The sequence below is a fragment of the Bacillus rossius genome, chromosome 6, assembly GCF_032445375.1.
Source record: "Bacillus rossius redtenbacheri isolate Brsri chromosome 6, Brsri_v3, whole genome shotgun sequence".
In the NCBI taxonomy this organism is placed as follows: domain Eukaryota; kingdom Metazoa; phylum Arthropoda; class Insecta; order Phasmatodea; family Bacillidae; genus Bacillus; species Bacillus rossius.
Genome location: NC_086334.1, coordinates 52,020,631 through 52,037,549, shown reverse-complemented (window position 1 = coordinate 52,037,549; position 16,919 = coordinate 52,020,631). Strand labels below are relative to the sequence as shown.

Genomic DNA, 16,919 nt, shown 5'->3' with positions numbered 1-16,919 from the left:
AGCCACATCTGTATAGTATCAGTTATAGACTGCTTTATTTACTTTGAAAAAACCATAAATATTAACGAAATTAATGTATTCACTTAAGACATAATATTATAGATTTCTGAATAAAAGCATAAACTATATATATATATATTTTTTTTTGCACCAATTTTTTGTCAGTTTGTGTGAAGTGTAAAAAAATAGTTTTGCTATATGTTTAAAATTGATTTAAAAACTAAATAAAATTTATGAATAACTTGATATTGAATTCAAAAAATTACAACAGTATTCACAGAAGTGTTTGACGTCACATGGTCATGTACAGAGGCCAGAGGGACGTCCAAAGCGGGAAGCGTGTTGCTTGTCGGCAGGCTGTGGAGCGCGAGAGCGAGGCGTTTGTGTTCCTGAACCACTATCTGGACCTGAGCGAGGCGATGGAGGAAGGCAACCTGGAGCTGGTGGACCACACGGACCTGGGCTGCACCGACTTCCCCGCGGAGATCCCCCTGCCGGCCGCGCCCTTCCTCTCGCCCCAGCAGCACGAGGAGGTGAAGGAGTGGGTGCTGGCCGTCTCCATGGACCAGCGCGTCGACCAGGTCATGAGCTGTTTGTTGTGCCTCTCTGATGTCCTTAATGTGTACTGGATACGTAGGTAACCCAAGAGCAGGGCACCACCCGCCGGGTGGGAAGAGATTAAGTTTGTATGTGTGGAGTCATGAAAAGCTATATCAGCTGTTCGTGAAGATTTGAATTGGAATAATTCAGGAAGGTCTTGTTGGTTATCCACCCCGGATCGCCTTGAAGGGAGTCAAGACGTTCTCAATTTACACTTAGCACTTTGTACTGTTGCAGATATATATATATATTTTTTTTTTGAGAGGGTTGTAAATATCTAATTGGTTTGTCTAGTTTTTTGCATTCTATTTTACATCTTTACAGTATGCATTTTTATAAAAATATTTTTTAGAAGGTTTGAAAAATACCAGGTGGAAAAATATACGAATGTTTGTTTCCTTCAAGCATTTTTATAAACTTAAAATGTTGCATGTGAAATTTAGTTTTTTTATACTATTACTGTTTTTCATGTATATACTAAAATTTTGATGAATGTACCAAAATTTAATTATTTAAATAAAGAGAAAAATATAATGGTGGAAGTTGAAAATTGTAAACTCCAAATAATCTTTGTGAAATTTTGAAGAATTTTAAAAGAAAAATAGTTATTTTTTACACTGTTTAACCATTTTCTTCAACAGAAGATCCCTAACTGTGATTTTTAAGCCATGTGCCGTAGGACTCGGGGCACGTCTAATTTGACGCAAGCGGCCATAATGAGCGATCAGACCCACCCGCTTGCCGCAGGTTCTGCCGCTGGACGATCGCGGGGTGTACGCGGCCAAGCTGGGCGACGCCCCGGCCTGCGTGGTCTCCGGGTTCCCGGTGCTGGCCCGCAGGGGTCGCAACCCCGTGGAGCTGGGGCGCCCGGGCAGGCTGGCCAACCGCGACGACTGGAACAAGCTGCTGATGGCTGCCAAGATGGCGCCCGACAGCGTCGTCACGGACGTGCTGGCCTTCATCGAGGAGTGGTGCGGCGGCGCACCGGGAATGTTACTGCACTGAGTATTCAAATCTGACTCGTGGCTCCAAATGCCAGTCAGAACATTTACAAGATTAAGTTTGGATAGATGTTTCAATGTAGGCTATTAGAGGTTATAACCAAAGGTAGAAGAGAGTGCATATATTTTGAGTTGAGTCCAGCAGAATTCGGTAATAACAGATTTGAGTCTTGTGGAAAATGTTATATGGCCACAATAAATAACCGTAATGGATTTGTAACTTAGGCTTGAATTGTGAACATGATCTCATTTCATGTGATATATTTCCAAAGAATTTTAATTATAAAAATATTGTTAGGATTTTTAATTATATGCCTATTTGAAAAAGTTTCCTGTCTAAAGTGATTTGAATAACTTTATACCAATGTATCAGCTTAATATTATACTCAACACATTTGAAAGTGAATTAATATATATCAGCAAATACTAAATCTATTAAATGAGACCTGAACATTTCTTATGTGTACGAATAAGATTTTCTGTATTTAGAAAGAAGAGCACATTGCAATATATGTTCAGATTTTTTTTTTCCAGATTTTATTTTGTTGTTATTGTTCGTTTTATACAGGTCATGATGTATGTAGTTACAAATAAATATAAAGGGAACAGATTTCTCATGACTTGATGCTCATTCTTTAAAGTATTTTATATTTATGCACTAATAATAATTAGAAACTACCAAAATGTTTAAAAAAGACTAAATAGTTAAAAGGCCCCAAGTATTATCACATAATGTCAGGAATAAAGCCAATTGTATAACATCTTTGCACAGATTATTTAAATATTACATAGATTCAAGATCTTTACAGATATAGCTGAGAGAGAGAAAAAAAGAGCACGTGTAACTCAGTACACGTGATAGAAGTTAAACTTCTTTGGCAATTCTAACCTTGACTTAAGTATGTACAGTATATAGAAAGGGGTAAAACAGCAGCGAGAGAAAGACCATTCTTCTAAATAAACATGAATGAACAAAATTAAAATAACTGCTCAGGGTATCAATAATTATTGTTCAATATTGATTAATTAAGAATAAATATTACTCACTGTTGAAATACTGAAACCATAAGGAAATTTTTTTAGTAAATATCCAGGCTAGAATTGATCATAATAAATTAGTTTTATTTTATATTATGTCCAGGTTAGATTTTATCGAGCAATATAATAGACCGATTTCGTGGTTCTACAAATATCACCTGATCATTGAGTTATTGTGCAACAGATTTTGCCAATAGGCTACATAGACATACTGCAATGTGTTCATAGGCATTGATAATGTTCTGCCGTCAAATTAATGAACAAAGAGTAACATGTCCACCATGAAAACTAGACGACACAGACCTTCCTCACAGTACCCTCTTTTATCGCATAATCGTCGCACTTGCGTAATCGTCGCTCCCATATTTTAGGGCGTCAAAATTTAGATATAAAAAAAAAACCTATCGCATAAACCTCGCATGATGTTTTTGGTCCCGCTATTAGATTCCGAGCGCTTTGTGTGGGTATTTTTTCTGTTTAAAACAATGTATTTAAAAATATAAATATAATATTAATTCGACAATTACATGTTACTTATTTAATTAACAGAAATCCGAAGTGGTCTGATGTAAATTTTCTTTTAAAGACTTTTAAACGTTATAACCTTCATCTGGTCGTCTGTGTCGCCGCGGTGTACCGTTTAAAAAAATGTAGACAGCGCTCGTTGCAATCATTAATGTTTGGTTATGTTGCTTCCCGTATAGAGCGTGCACACGTAGCCGAGTATCGATATCTCGCCAAGTGCATGCAGCGCGCGCTCTCTGTTTGGTTATGTTGCTTCCCGTATAGAGTGCGCACACGTAGCTGAATATCGATATCTCGCCGAGTGCTTACAACGCGTGCTCTCTGTCGAGTGCCGAGGTAACTACATCTGATGGCCTGCTTGCATTCGGATCACAGATATTGTTTTTCTATTTAAAGTTGAAGAAAGGTTTTTGTTACATGACTTCAAATTAATTTAAATTGTTGGCTTGCTCTTTTATACTTCACTTTTTAAATAAACGTACTTTCCATGAATGGGTTTTGTTTTTATCTAACAAAAAAAAATTTTTCCGCATGATCGTCGCACCCCTACTTTTCAAACTTGATTTTAGAATAAAATGTGCGACGATTATGCGAGAAAACACAGTAAATCTTTACATTATAACTAGGGATGGGACGAATCCACATTTTGGTCGAATCCGAATCCTTGTTCGAATCCTCAGTGTTTGTCATCGAATCTCGAATCCCAGTCCCACACTAAACTTCACCACATGTTATTAAAAAAAATTCACACATTTTAAAAAATTACATAGGCCTATGTATTAAAAAAAATCACATGTGTATTTATAAAATTATAAAATAAGTGCATAGTGTATACACCTGATATAAAATAGAGACAAATAACCTCAAAAACCACACACGTAAGTTTGCATCTGTCTAATTCTCTGTTAAATTAATCCTTCCTATGTTTTCAATAAAATATGTTTGTATAGCAGACACCATTTAAAAAAAGTTGTTTTTTTCTGCAATGTTATATTATTGAAAGTTGGAAATGATAGAGTAGTTATGCTAATTGACAAAATGCAGCGTAGTTTATCTTATGTTTGTGCCATTACCGTTACCTTTATAATATAGTTTAGGTATACCTACAATTTTCTAGAGCTGGACGAACCTCAGTTCTCTGGTTTCGAACCGAGCCGAGCCGAACCGAACCTCATACAGAAATAATTGTTTTCAATTAAAATGAACCGATGACCAGCATTTTGGTCTTTAACTGAGTGGTGAGAAAGAAAGATTCTCCAGCCATATGTAAAATTAAAACATTATATAGCTTAGCTTATATATATACCAACTTTTAATTCGTGAAGAAGTTACATCTAAATTTCAAAAAGACTATATTCCTTTTTAAGTGTACACTAACCTTCATTTAAAAAAAAATATTATAAAGATGACGAACATTCAGCATAAGGCCACATAACATATTTTTGTGGTAGACATAACCTAACATTTTTAATAAGTAAAACTTTTTAATAGGACATCAAAAAAAGGCGAATGTGAATTAAGTTACCTATCTACATTACAAAACCCGCTGTCTGCAGTTGCTGTTTTCTTGGAAGAATGCTGCTCGTTAGAAGAAACTTTAGACGGTTTTTTTTTTGGGGTGGTTCTGGGTCATCCGGGTCGTCATTATCTTTTCTCCATTTGGAAAACTTAAACGACGTTAGCCTGCTCATCGCAAATCACCTCAAGAACAATAATATTGTAAACGTAACGTAAAAAGTGTGGTTATAGAAATTTGCGTCGGAAAAAAGAAAACACGAGAAATAATGATGGCTGCCGCGACTACGCTAGTCAACTTAGTACCGTACTGTAACATTTACTGGACCAGTACTTTTAATACACAAGATTAAATTAATATTTTCATTACCTGACTGTTATAACCAAAAAGGCCAAAGAAAATAAATACATCCCAGTAATTTAAAATACGTAATTTACGTAATCATTTCCTACCGCATTTGTCTTGTGTTAACTTGATCACGTTAGTTTTGCCGAAATACGAGAGTTCTCGTACATGCGCTTTAGTTTAACGTATGGGGTACGCAATCTTTGGTGATTTTACAACACTTCTCGTACACGCACTATAGTTAAAGGTATAATATACAATACCTTTGGCATTTGTACGATAGTTTATATTACGTAGTACGACAAATGCATACAAAATTCTCTAAAGTAATCATAAAACAAAGCGCGCCCATATGAAAAAATGCTATGCGAGTTATGCGACGATTCATAATTTTATTTTTATTTTGTCTGCGCTTGAAACTGTTGAGGCGACGATTATGCGATAAAAGTCGGAATATTACAAGTAATAGAATTTTGTTGAGCTGTTTTGTGAATGGTCTCAAATGGGGGTCAGAAATTAGAAAAACGTATTTTTTTTTAAACGATCGTTCGGTTTTTCGAATATATTTTAAAAGGTTTCGAACCGAACCGAACGTAAGGGTTCGGTTCGGTTCTAAATTTTCAAACTTCGCCCAGCACTACAATTATCAATTACTACCTAAAACTCTTAAAAACCCACCTCGAATCCCACCTCGGATCCTACGAATCCTCGAATCCATAGGATTCGGTATATTCGACGAATCCAAGATTCGAAAATCCCATCCCTAATTATAACCATATTGCCACAAAGTAAAAATAAAAACTCAACATATTTACAATACATATTCGTGAGCTCAATTATAATATGGTGTGTGATATAGTTAACCAAATAATAATATGTATGTGCCAAATAATTACCCTGTTAATCTAAAACATGAGAATCATTATATCAGCAAAATATATTTAGTTACACAGCTAAAACAATACTCATAACACTGTTTAACAATACGGATTTGCACATTTTCTTGTGAAGATGGCTAGTGGCACCGTGCACAATAACCTCAAATCCCGTTGTATTGCCCTTTGCCCAAGTCGGGATGGCGTCAGGAGCAGGCTGGTTCCAACCCGCTGACCCGCCTATCCCTGCAGCATGGCAGGGTTAAACGTGAACTGCCCGCGGCCCGCAGAGTTCTCTGCACCCTCCGCAACCGTTTAGAGTCAGAAATCATTTCACAGCAATGTTTCAAGAAAAAGGTTGCATTAAAATTCAGCCTTGAAATTTTACTCCCATCAAGCCCTAACAAATTTCACTTAAAAAAAAAATACTTGATAATTTTTAAGTGTAAAATCAACGAAAATCCTATGTAGGTTGTACGTACGTGAATCACACATCATCAAAGTTTAGTAATATAATGAAACTGTCTTGATATGTTCATAAATTTGAACATGCATACTATTACATGTGTTTTACAAAGACATTCTTATTGTAAACAGTACATATTCTTAAGTATATACTTAGGCATGTATTCATAGCCATATTCTTTGCTTATGGTTATCAAGATATAAATTTAACGTGATGGTCAATAAAACTGTAGGTCTAATGCATTTTTTCCTCTTATAAATGTTAATTTTTTATTTAATGTTCCAGCATTCATACATTACATTTTTCACAATGTACAACTCACTAACATTCTATCACACAGGCAATTTAAAAAAAAAAAAAAAAAAAAAAACACTATTTGAATAGACATCCAAGCAAAAAAAAAATGTACTATCCATTGTTCACCCATACCTCAATTGGCTGAAACCTAACTGCCTTGTAAGCACAATCCATTAAACAATCAAATTAGACATTAGACATAGCTATATCAAAAAATGGAAGCATGACACCAATGCTGATACGACATCAACAGGCTTTGTGTGGTGTCGACAAATGCAGCTTGACATCCATCTCTGATCAGCTAGCGTTGTCAGCTTCCAGCTTCTCTTCTCACCTGCAAGTGGATGCTTTTGAAAAAATTTACATTGGATTCTTATCGCTAAAATAAATATAGTTTAAAAAACTAAAGAAACATGCTTTTAAAGATTATCAAACTAAAAAGTAAAAAATAATTTTAAAATTTAATTTATGACAATAGTATATAAGCAATACTAGTATAAATGAGAAAAAAGCTTGAGGCGCTTTGTGCCATATTTTTTTTATATTAAGCGCCCCATGCTTTTTTCTCATTTATACTAGTATTGCTTATATACTATTGTCATAAATTAAATTTTAAAATTATTTTTTACTTTTTAGTTTGATAATCTTTAAAAGCATGTTTCTTTAGTTTTTTAAACTATATTTATTTTTAACTTTTTAGTTTGATATTCTTTAAAAGCATGTTTTTTTAGTTTTTTAAACTATATTTATTTTTAACTTTTTAGTTTGATATTCTTTAAAAGCATGTTTTTTTTAGTTTTTTAAACTATATTTATGTATAATTATCATAGGGAAATGAGTTACCGACACTACCTATTACCATCTGAGATAACTATTTGGAGTTGCAACGTCACAAAGAAATGGTAAAGTCTCTCCGAATCATTTACAGTTAGATGTATGGATATAATCTTAGAATTTACCGGAAAAAAAAATTTTTTTCGGCGTGGCCGGGAGTAGAACCCACGACCGCTGAATCCGAAAGCTGACGTCACAGAAGTCGCGCGCCTTAGACCGCCCGGCTAACGAACGTAATGAAAATTGGTGGGACATTTTACAGTGATAAGCCACTCACTCTTAGTCGAAAGAGTTACAGACGGACAGACAAACATACAGGTGAAGCTAATAAAAAGCATGTAAAATTAAAAATAGTTAAGCAAGCTGAAAGGCTAGCACAGAGGAAGGAACAATTGAAACTGGTAAAAGTATGTGCTTTGCAAGAAAAGAAAACTTAGTCGAAAGAGTTACAGACGGACAGACAAACATACAGGTGAAGCTAATATAAAGCATGTAAAAAAGGAAAGATACATAATTGAAACGCAGAATTAATGAAATTTGGCACCATTCAGTTCTATCACTGCTCTGTTTGAAGATCTAGTGCATACCTTTTTTTTTTTTTTTTTTTTAAGCTGGAGGTAGATGGTCTACTAATTTGAATGTAGCTGTGTTGTGTTTGGATTGTGGACGTCACAAACAGCCTCTTTGTCCAGAGATTGTCGAAACTGAACAAGAATCACCAAGTATGTAGCTATAACACCAACCACCTGGGGAAAACAATTATTAAGTGAATAACATTGCAGTCCAAGAACATACCTAGGTACCTTGTTATTTTCTTTAGTTGGTGGATGGAAAAAGAAAAGGAATACAGTTAACTCTCATTAATACCTCAATTTAAAGAATTTTCCACTTTAAAAATGTATATATTTTTCAGATCCCTACAAGATGTTTTACACTTTATAACAATTCATCAAGAAGTAGGTACTTTCTTTATTAAGTACCAAAACTATGGGTTTGAAATTAAAAATGCAGCTTTGCTCATCCCCTAGTGATATTTAAGAATTTTTAAATACCATTTGTAAATATTCTATCCTATAAAATTAATATTATAATTAAAATTATTTATTTATATAGTGCAGCTATTTTAATGCTATACTCTTTAGATTAAAAATGTGGAATTACTTTATACTGAACAACAATCCTAGCATTAGTATTCACATAAATACCTAAGTTATAATTGTTAAGAATAATAGACACTCCAGATGAATAAATAAAATGGCATCTCTATTGATGTAAAAAGGTGTGATTAGGACTACATTTTATGGTATGGGTTTAGTTTGCAGAATCTGTTTGAAAGGTATGAAGAAAGATTGACTTAAATATCTTATATGCTCTTTATGGCTACAATTTGTTAATTCCTGTTAAAATAATAATGCTCAGGGGTTTCCAAAATAGTATATGGAACTACCATGCGGAGTGCCTGCATCAAACTATCCAAGGCTCACTCTGCAGGCATGCTTTTGACTGAATGACTGTAAATCTATATAGTAGACAGTAGCGGCCAGTCACTAACTACGTCTTGGTTGCTGGCTTGAACCACATGTGTGCAGATGATGGCGTTCCCCATGTTTCAGCTACAAGGCCCGTTGAAGCATAGAGCACACCATCATTTACATGGACCTGGACTCAGCCCACAAGCCAAGAAATGGTGAATGAAATTAATTTAAAAAATTTATATGAAGGTAAATTATAAAGAAAGAAAAAATAGCACGTGTAATTCAGTACATGTTATGCAAGTTAAATTTCTTTGGCAATTCAAACACGGCTCAAAAGTATATTGTAAAGGGTAAAACAGCAGAGAGAGAGAGAGAGAGAGAGAGAGAGAGAAGCCAAATAAAAAAAAATAATTTTAATAGGATTTAAGGAAATAGTACTTAAAGTATTAAAATGAAAACATTATAGCCAAAATATCAGAAAAAATTTGTAATTTATTTTCTCTATATTTACAGTAATAATATTATAGCTTTATGGTAACTAAAATATGAAACGTAAATTTTAACTAACATTCCAGTTTCGTGTAAAAACCGATATTGTTGTTGCCATTTCAGGATCTTATTTAAATTAAATTTTTCATGCAAAAAGTTAATTAATGCTATCTAATCATCAATGCAGAATTCACATTAAAATGACCACCCAAAATAAGTGGTATTTTATCATATTCTGTACCAAGGAGAGCAGCACCGCTGTGACTATGCAAGTAACTGGTGGTGTAAAATAATTATCAATTAACAATAAATATTAGTCAATGTTGAAATACACCATTAAGAACAAATGTGCATGTTACTGTTTCTTCAAACAATTCTGCCATTTGGAACATACCAAATATCTGAACAAAAATGTGAAATTCATCACAGGAGGCACTGTCTATGTGAAAATGCAGGACTGTCTCAACAGCACTCTCTACACTGCTGGTTGAACAAGGAGGAACGCGAGCGAGCTGGCAGAAAATATTACATTCAAGGCACTCGCAGCTGACTGTATAGGATACCTATATCTATTTTCTGAAACAAGCGCATGTGCACACTGTCTTATTCTTCTGTTCATCTATCTCCCTCGGTACGAATCATTGCACAAAGAGGAGAATGAAAATGAGCCCATAAATTTATATAACATAGTGCTCAATTTATATCTCTTTGGCCAAGTACTCAGTCTCCATCCTTTTCGCATCAAAAACGTTTCACAACAGTGTTCGACGAAATCGTTGCATCAAAATTATGCTTTTTAATTTTTTAATTTCTCATCGCACCCAAGGAAGTTTCACTTCAAAAACTTCTGTTTGCATTATGTGCGAGGAATGTGCGGAGATAGCAATGTCATTTTTATAGTGCTGTGAGTAGTGTTAAGAAGGTATTGAGGAGTGGAACGTGTTAGTTGACTAGACCGCTACTCAGCAGAACACTGTCATAGAAAATCCCACCAAATGTGAAGTGCCATGATTTGGAATCATTTGATTACACCTCTTCAGACACATGAAACAGTGGCTTGCATCACACCACTTCAATGATGAAAATGCACTTTTATGAATTTTACTACAGATTGGCTTCATTCCCAGACAGTAGTTATTTTTTTTAACCAGGTATTTCAAAATATTTAGAATGTTGTCGTGATAACTAACAGTACATCAATGTGTATGGTGATAATGTTAAATAGTATAATACAGTTGTAGTTATCGTATATAATAAAATTTCTGTAATAAGTAAGTATCTGTCATTGATCCCCAAATAGATTCCCCCCTCCCCCCTCCTGAAATACCCTAGTATTTTGTAGATGTGACTGATGTATGACATTTATCAAATAGTTGCACTATTTAAAATAATACTTACTGATGTTATGAAAGAATTTTTTATCCCAAAGAAGCCACAAGCTGAGAACTCAACCTTTCGGTGTATGAGTTGAAGTGAGAACAATTCCAGCTGCAAACAAAATTAATTTTCATTTGCAACAATAGAATTAAGTTATCACAAATTATAAAGACATGTTTTAAAATACCTATGTAAATATGCATTCATATAATTTATGTACAATATTAACTTAAGTAAAAAAAATTTAATTTAAATTAAAGTTAACTATGAGGATAATGAACTTATCAATTGACTTGAATTACTTGTAATTGAAAATCCTAGAACTGGTAGCAGCAGAACAAGCAGGTTCAGAGAAGCAGTACCACAGGTTACTTCGATTGTGATCCCATGACCAGTAAGACTATTATGAGGCAGTGATTGAATGAGCAGGTGCAACCCACGGCAGGGTGGCTCCTGGGCCAGGCAACTGCCCAGGGCCCCACGTCTCCCATTTTCTTTTTCATGATCCTTGTGTCTAGTTTTCCCATGAAAAATAAAGGCATTAATATGAGGAAAAACAAACATTTAAATTTATTTTACTAGCATCAAATTTTAAGTGCTGACCAATTCCCCTTAGATTTCAATTGAGTTTTCATAATTTAATATAGTAAAAACATTACTGCCTCGTATAATAATGCAATTCACCTGAATCTGGTCGTTAGCATTAATAAAAAATAACCCGAGAATAATTTTCGTAGAAAGATCAAAATTTCTACAATAAATTAGAAAAATAATGGTCAAATTTTAAGTTACAAACTGGTTCAAAAACAGTTTTTTGAGAGTTTATTTAAATAATGTTCCCGTCTTTTTATTAGGGGCTATACTGTAACCTCCAGGCCTCCCGGTAAGGCCCTTCTACACAATATTAGCACTGTAAAACGTAAATGGCCCAGTCTAGGTCCTCCACAGCCACTGAGCAATGCCCGTCAGAGTTCTGGGATTGACCCTGCCAGGAATAAAGAAAGCGAGTATGAAATGACAACTTAATGACAATGGCCATGATTAATTTAGTTGTCATATCATGTTAAATATCCATCAATTTACTTTTGTAATTTTGTTGTGTTGTACTTTATGGTAAATTATTGAGCTTCTTCAAGTATATACTTAAGTTATCCTTATGTGAATACAGATTTAACTTGAACAACCCAAAAGAATATACTAAACTAAACTGTGTGCATTATCCACAATGCAATACGACACCGCACAGGGTCGGGAGCACTATCACGCCAGTCACAGACAGGGCTCAGCTCTGTTGGAGGTAGGCTAGCGAGCACATGTTCGCAGCCATGGGCCTGTGAGGTCAGTGAACGTAGCAGTGATGACCTGCGCCAGGCTGACGAGACAACAGAGGCCCTCAGCCCCCAGCTCAGGACAACCCCGCTGGAGAGCAATGTGCTCTGAGCACACCAGCTTCCCAGGACCACTTTCATCCCACGACACCTATCCACGAGGGCGCCAAGGCAGAAGCATTCATCCCCCCACAACCGCTTTGGATGAACCCGCGGTCACATCTGCGGGGTGGGTGGGTAGCGACCATCCAGACCCTGACCGAGCACGTGACTGTTTACAAGTGGCCTGATTGTGCTTCTATTGACGTCCTGCCTCGGGGCCATAATGAGCGGTTACTGGGAGTGTCATCGCCCGGGTTGGCAGCTGGTAGGCTGCGTCCCTGCAGCTGTTCTGATGGGGTCAAGCACAGACAGTATGTGAGGACCTCTTGAAGAAATACAACAGGAAAATGCATTTCTAAAATTCTCTTTTCAATATTTATTTTGCTAAGTACGTACAATGTTTCAGATACATTTTAACATTGTTGTGCCGTTAAAAGTTTTGTCTAGTACTACTTTGCTCAATGGTGTAGAGGGTAACGGCAGCATGTGAATTTGGTCACTTTGAACGTTTCCACCCATTGGGTGAACACGTCAGTGACGACAATGAAGAGTGTTGCCCTCTGGTCGTCCGAGCACAGAGCCCGGTGAAATCCAGGACTACCCTGGCAGGGGAACATGCTGGACCTGTTTCACTTACTTGCATATTGACATGACGACATAAGGGGGATTAGCCCTTAAAGGAAAAAGTGGGCTCATTCTTCAAACGCAGTTTCTTCATAGGTAGCTCCACAAGTCCACATCAGGCCCGCGCAAACAACACTCCCGCGACAAACATTTATTTTGCACCGTGTAGAGTCATTTTAAAAACCGATTCTGTCCCTCACATAACACACCAGGTAAACCAAGTCCGGGGGCCCTATTCTTGACGCTACCGGAATAATTCCGGTAGCGGAATGATCCGCAAGTTTCAACCCGCTAGACAGCTAAATGTCTATTCTTGAAACTGCTACTGCTGCTACCGGAATCAACATTGTCGGGTTTATGAAATGTCTTTATGGAAGTGTGGCAACGTTCAATATTGTGTTGACGTCACTGGTAGAAGGCCAATCACAACGAGGGAAGGACCATTTATTATTAAAAGTTAAATGTTTTCATTATACTCGTATCTTTTCTCTAGTTGATGGACGTGGAGGTTATGTAATATGTATAATAAATACAAAACTAATAATTAAAAATGAATGGTATGGCTTATATGAAAAAAAAATCGGGGAAATATATTGTGTTATGAAATGAACAACTTTATTTAATGTTAGAAAAAGTACTACAAACATACAAATATTTGCGAAAATATTTACAAATTCATGTGGTTTTTTTTATTAAAATTTACAATTCTTATCCCTTAAAATTACTCGTTTTTTAGTTTATTGTTTCTGCTTACTTGATAGAATTTAAAAATCTTATCACTTAAAAGTAATCGTTTCTTAGTTTGTTTCTGCTTACTTCGCCGCAACTTTTTATGTTAGTGTAAAATTTGAGGTGAAAATAAATTTTATGCGGTGTTTCTTGATTCAGCAAACAATTGTGAATGTGCACATTAAGATTTTTATAACTGCAAGTCAATACAAAATTATAAAATTTTATAAACATCATCTGGCAATTATCTCATGGTGCGGGGGGAAATGGGTATAAGTTCCATATTGCGTATCCAAGTTAACCTGTGATCCTGTTGGCATGATCCTGTAAACCTGATCCTGTGGTACATGATGCTTATTTTTTTGCAGTGGGCAGGCGCGTAGCGCCGACGCATTTCGCGCGACAGCGCGAAATGTGAAGTTATTTATCATATATGTAATTTATTTTTTACATCAGGTTTCGCGCTTTCGCGCGAAACAAGTCAGGGCTACACGCCTTCCCACTGATAAAGATAAGCATCATATAACACAGGATCAGGTGTACAGGATTATGCCATTAGAATCAAAGGTATATCTGGATACACCTGGATAAGCAATACAGAACTTTTACCAAAGTTTGTTATTTTTTGGTGTAGGGGCTTCTTGAAAACAATCATGAATTTATCAACAAAATCTTTCAACTATATCTTCTTTCATAATTTATTTAATAATACTTGTGTGGGTTTTCATCGGTGTGTGTTGTTTTCAATCATATTATTTGCGGGGTAGGAATGTTGGCTCTGTTTGCAAGATAGGGAAGGGTAAATAGAATAACCTTTATTTTCACAATCACTTATCACTGTGGGAAATTCATATATAAATGGACTCATTTCGAGTACTTTTCAATTCCGGGATGGATGTACTTTTAACGAATACATGTGCATAATCTAACTACCACTATAGTTTTGTTCCATCAAAACATGACACACGATTGCAATATTTGGTGTCAAAAACGAATTACGTAATATGGAAACTATGTTACCGGTATTGTATTTATCAAAATATACGTCAAATAAGCCACAAATTTATACACAGCAAAAATTTTAATGTTTTTAATACTAAGTAGGTACCATATTAAGTACTTAATGGAAGATGGTAAATATAACTTTCGTAACGTAATATTTAAATACCTGCCATTGCAAATCACACAAACAAATGTAATAATACTTAAAACATTAAATATTAGTTAAATTGTTACAAAAGTTTTCTCGCCACGCACACAGGAATTTTAAGGTTGAAAGCATCACATGGCGTATTTTTATCTGAATAATCACATAACATAATGAGGCGAATAAGTTATTTCTGGTTTTAAATGAAGTAATCTAATATAAGTATATAAACACACGCATTATTAAACGAGATATGTAGCTAACCTAAAGTAACCAAACATACAAACGATTTAAATATTTTTCAGAACCATAACAGAGACTCCATTTTGGACAAATCATGGTATCAAAGAACAAAAAACGCTCAAATCTCTACCGGAATTGTGATTCCGCCAGCTCACGAGGTGGCGGAATTAATCCGGTAGATTGTGACGTAATTCCGATACAAAATTCCGCTAGCGAGTGTTCAAGAATAGGGTTTAGAAAATTTCTGGTGGAATCAAGTAATTCCGCTAGTGGAATTCTTCCAGCAGCGTCAAGAATAGGGCCCCGGAACGCAACTTTATCATTTGTTCCGCGAAGCGCCATATAACACGTAGCTCAAGCTGCAAAACTGCGCGCACAGAATACAGAGGGAAGTATAGAAGGGTATCTTCCAGGTTAGATAGCGAATACACTGTTTGCAGCGCTCCTAGCGGGTGTGAACAGAACCAAAGCGCTACGCGCAGGTGGCGGGAAATTCAAATTGAATTGCTTTAGCTTTGGTGGCGGGAAATTCAAATTAAATTACTGGATCATGCATGAACATTAATATTACATAAAAATATATATATTTGGAACTGTAACACGTTTATAATTTTAAGTAAACTAAAATAAATAATAGTTTAAAAAAAAACTAAAAAACATGCTTTATGTAGAAAACCAAACTAAAAAATATAAAATCAATTTTAATAAATTTGAATTAAGAATAGTGTAAATTTTTTTAACAAAAATAAATTAATAATAGTGTATATAAGAAAAAATGTATTTTATTTAAAAAAAAAAGTGTGGGGTGCTTTTTAAGATATTTTCAAAATGATAATCCTTCTACTCATATATGTAAATAAAATATTTTTAACTATTGACACCATGCACCCCACACCTTTTTTTAAATAAAATAAATTTTTTCTTATTATATACACTATTATTAATTTTTATTTATTACGTTTTTTTACACTATTCTTAATTCAAAATTATTAAAATTTATTTTTCTATTTTTTTGGTTTGGTTTTCTTCTATATAAAGCGTGTTTTTTAGTTTTTTTAATTATTATTTATTTCCTCAATTTCTTCTATGTAAAAATCCTTAAACTGTAAGTTTTGCTCTCTATCCAAATATGTTTTTGATATATCATCTGTCAAACTTATCCATATTTTACGTGTTTGATGTCTTTTATTTAATGATTTACTGACCTTGGCATAGTTTGGAGTATTTGTAACTGCTTGGTGTAGATTTGCAGGTTGGTTTTCGAGTGGAATTTCAAAAATCTGCCCATCAGGTGTAGCTACTGAGGTTATGCATATGGTGTTTGATTTCCCATCTACTGTTAGTTTCACAGCAAAATCAAACCTACAATTTTTCCATGTTTCGTGAAATATTTGCAGAAAATGTTGTTTTATAATAATGTTTCATTCTTGGTTAATTCGTAAAATGAAACTAAGACGTAATTGTGTTTCTCTATTTAACCAAGAAATAACATTTAAAGCCCTTATTTCGGGGGTTTTTTCTTCATATTTTTACAAATATAAATAATATTCTCTTCAAGAAAGTATATTTTTCACAATAATCATAACCCACTCTCACTTTTCATTTAATTAAATGTCACAATATTTAGTAGGCTTTGTTTATATCGCGTTTGAAGACAAACTGGAAGAAAAGAGTTTGCACATGACTGAAAAGGTTTTTCTTTACGATGTTGTGAATCTGACAATCTATTATTTACATTAAACGCTAAGTGTTTATATATTATTTTATCAAATATGTTGGTCAAACCATTTAAAAGGGATATTGGGCTGTAATTTGAAATAATATAAGTTTTGCCCTTTTTGTGTACAGGAATAACCTTGGCAATTTTCCATTTGTCGGGGTAGATGCTATTTACAATACTGACATTAT

At 34.8% G+C, this 16,919-nt stretch overlaps 1 protein-coding gene and 1 long non-coding RNA gene across 3 annotated transcripts in view; one reads left to right on the top strand and one right to left on the bottom strand.

Annotated features, from left to right (window-relative positions):
* The window catches only part of LOC134533180 (intraflagellar transport protein 172 homolog), a 68,853-nt gene extending 65,624 nt beyond the window's left edge, over positions 1 to 3,229 (top strand). Inside the window, exons 30-31 of one of the 2 annotated variants that reach the window (XM_063370549.1) lie at positions 357 to 581; positions 1,348 to 3,229. In XM_063370549.1, coding sequence (XP_063226619.1) covers positions 357 to 581; positions 1,348 to 1,605 — 483 coding nt within the window. In that variant the 3' untranslated portion in view covers positions 1,606 to 3,229. The remainder of the gene's footprint in view (positions 1 to 356; positions 582 to 1,347) is intronic. The other variant, XM_063370550.1, reaches the window with a different exon arrangement.
* A 3,379-nt stretch (positions 3,230 to 6,608) lies between these two features.
* Positions 6,609 to 15,396, bottom strand: LOC134533181 (uncharacterized). The gene is made up of 4 exons (XR_010075257.1): positions 12,906 to 15,396; positions 10,860 to 10,949; positions 8,085 to 8,243; positions 6,609 to 6,997 (listed from the first exon to the last, which is right to left on the bottom strand). It is a non-coding gene; the product is annotated as an uncharacterized LOC134533181 (long non-coding RNA).
* Between the last annotated feature and the right edge of the window lie 1,523 nt (positions 15,397 to 16,919).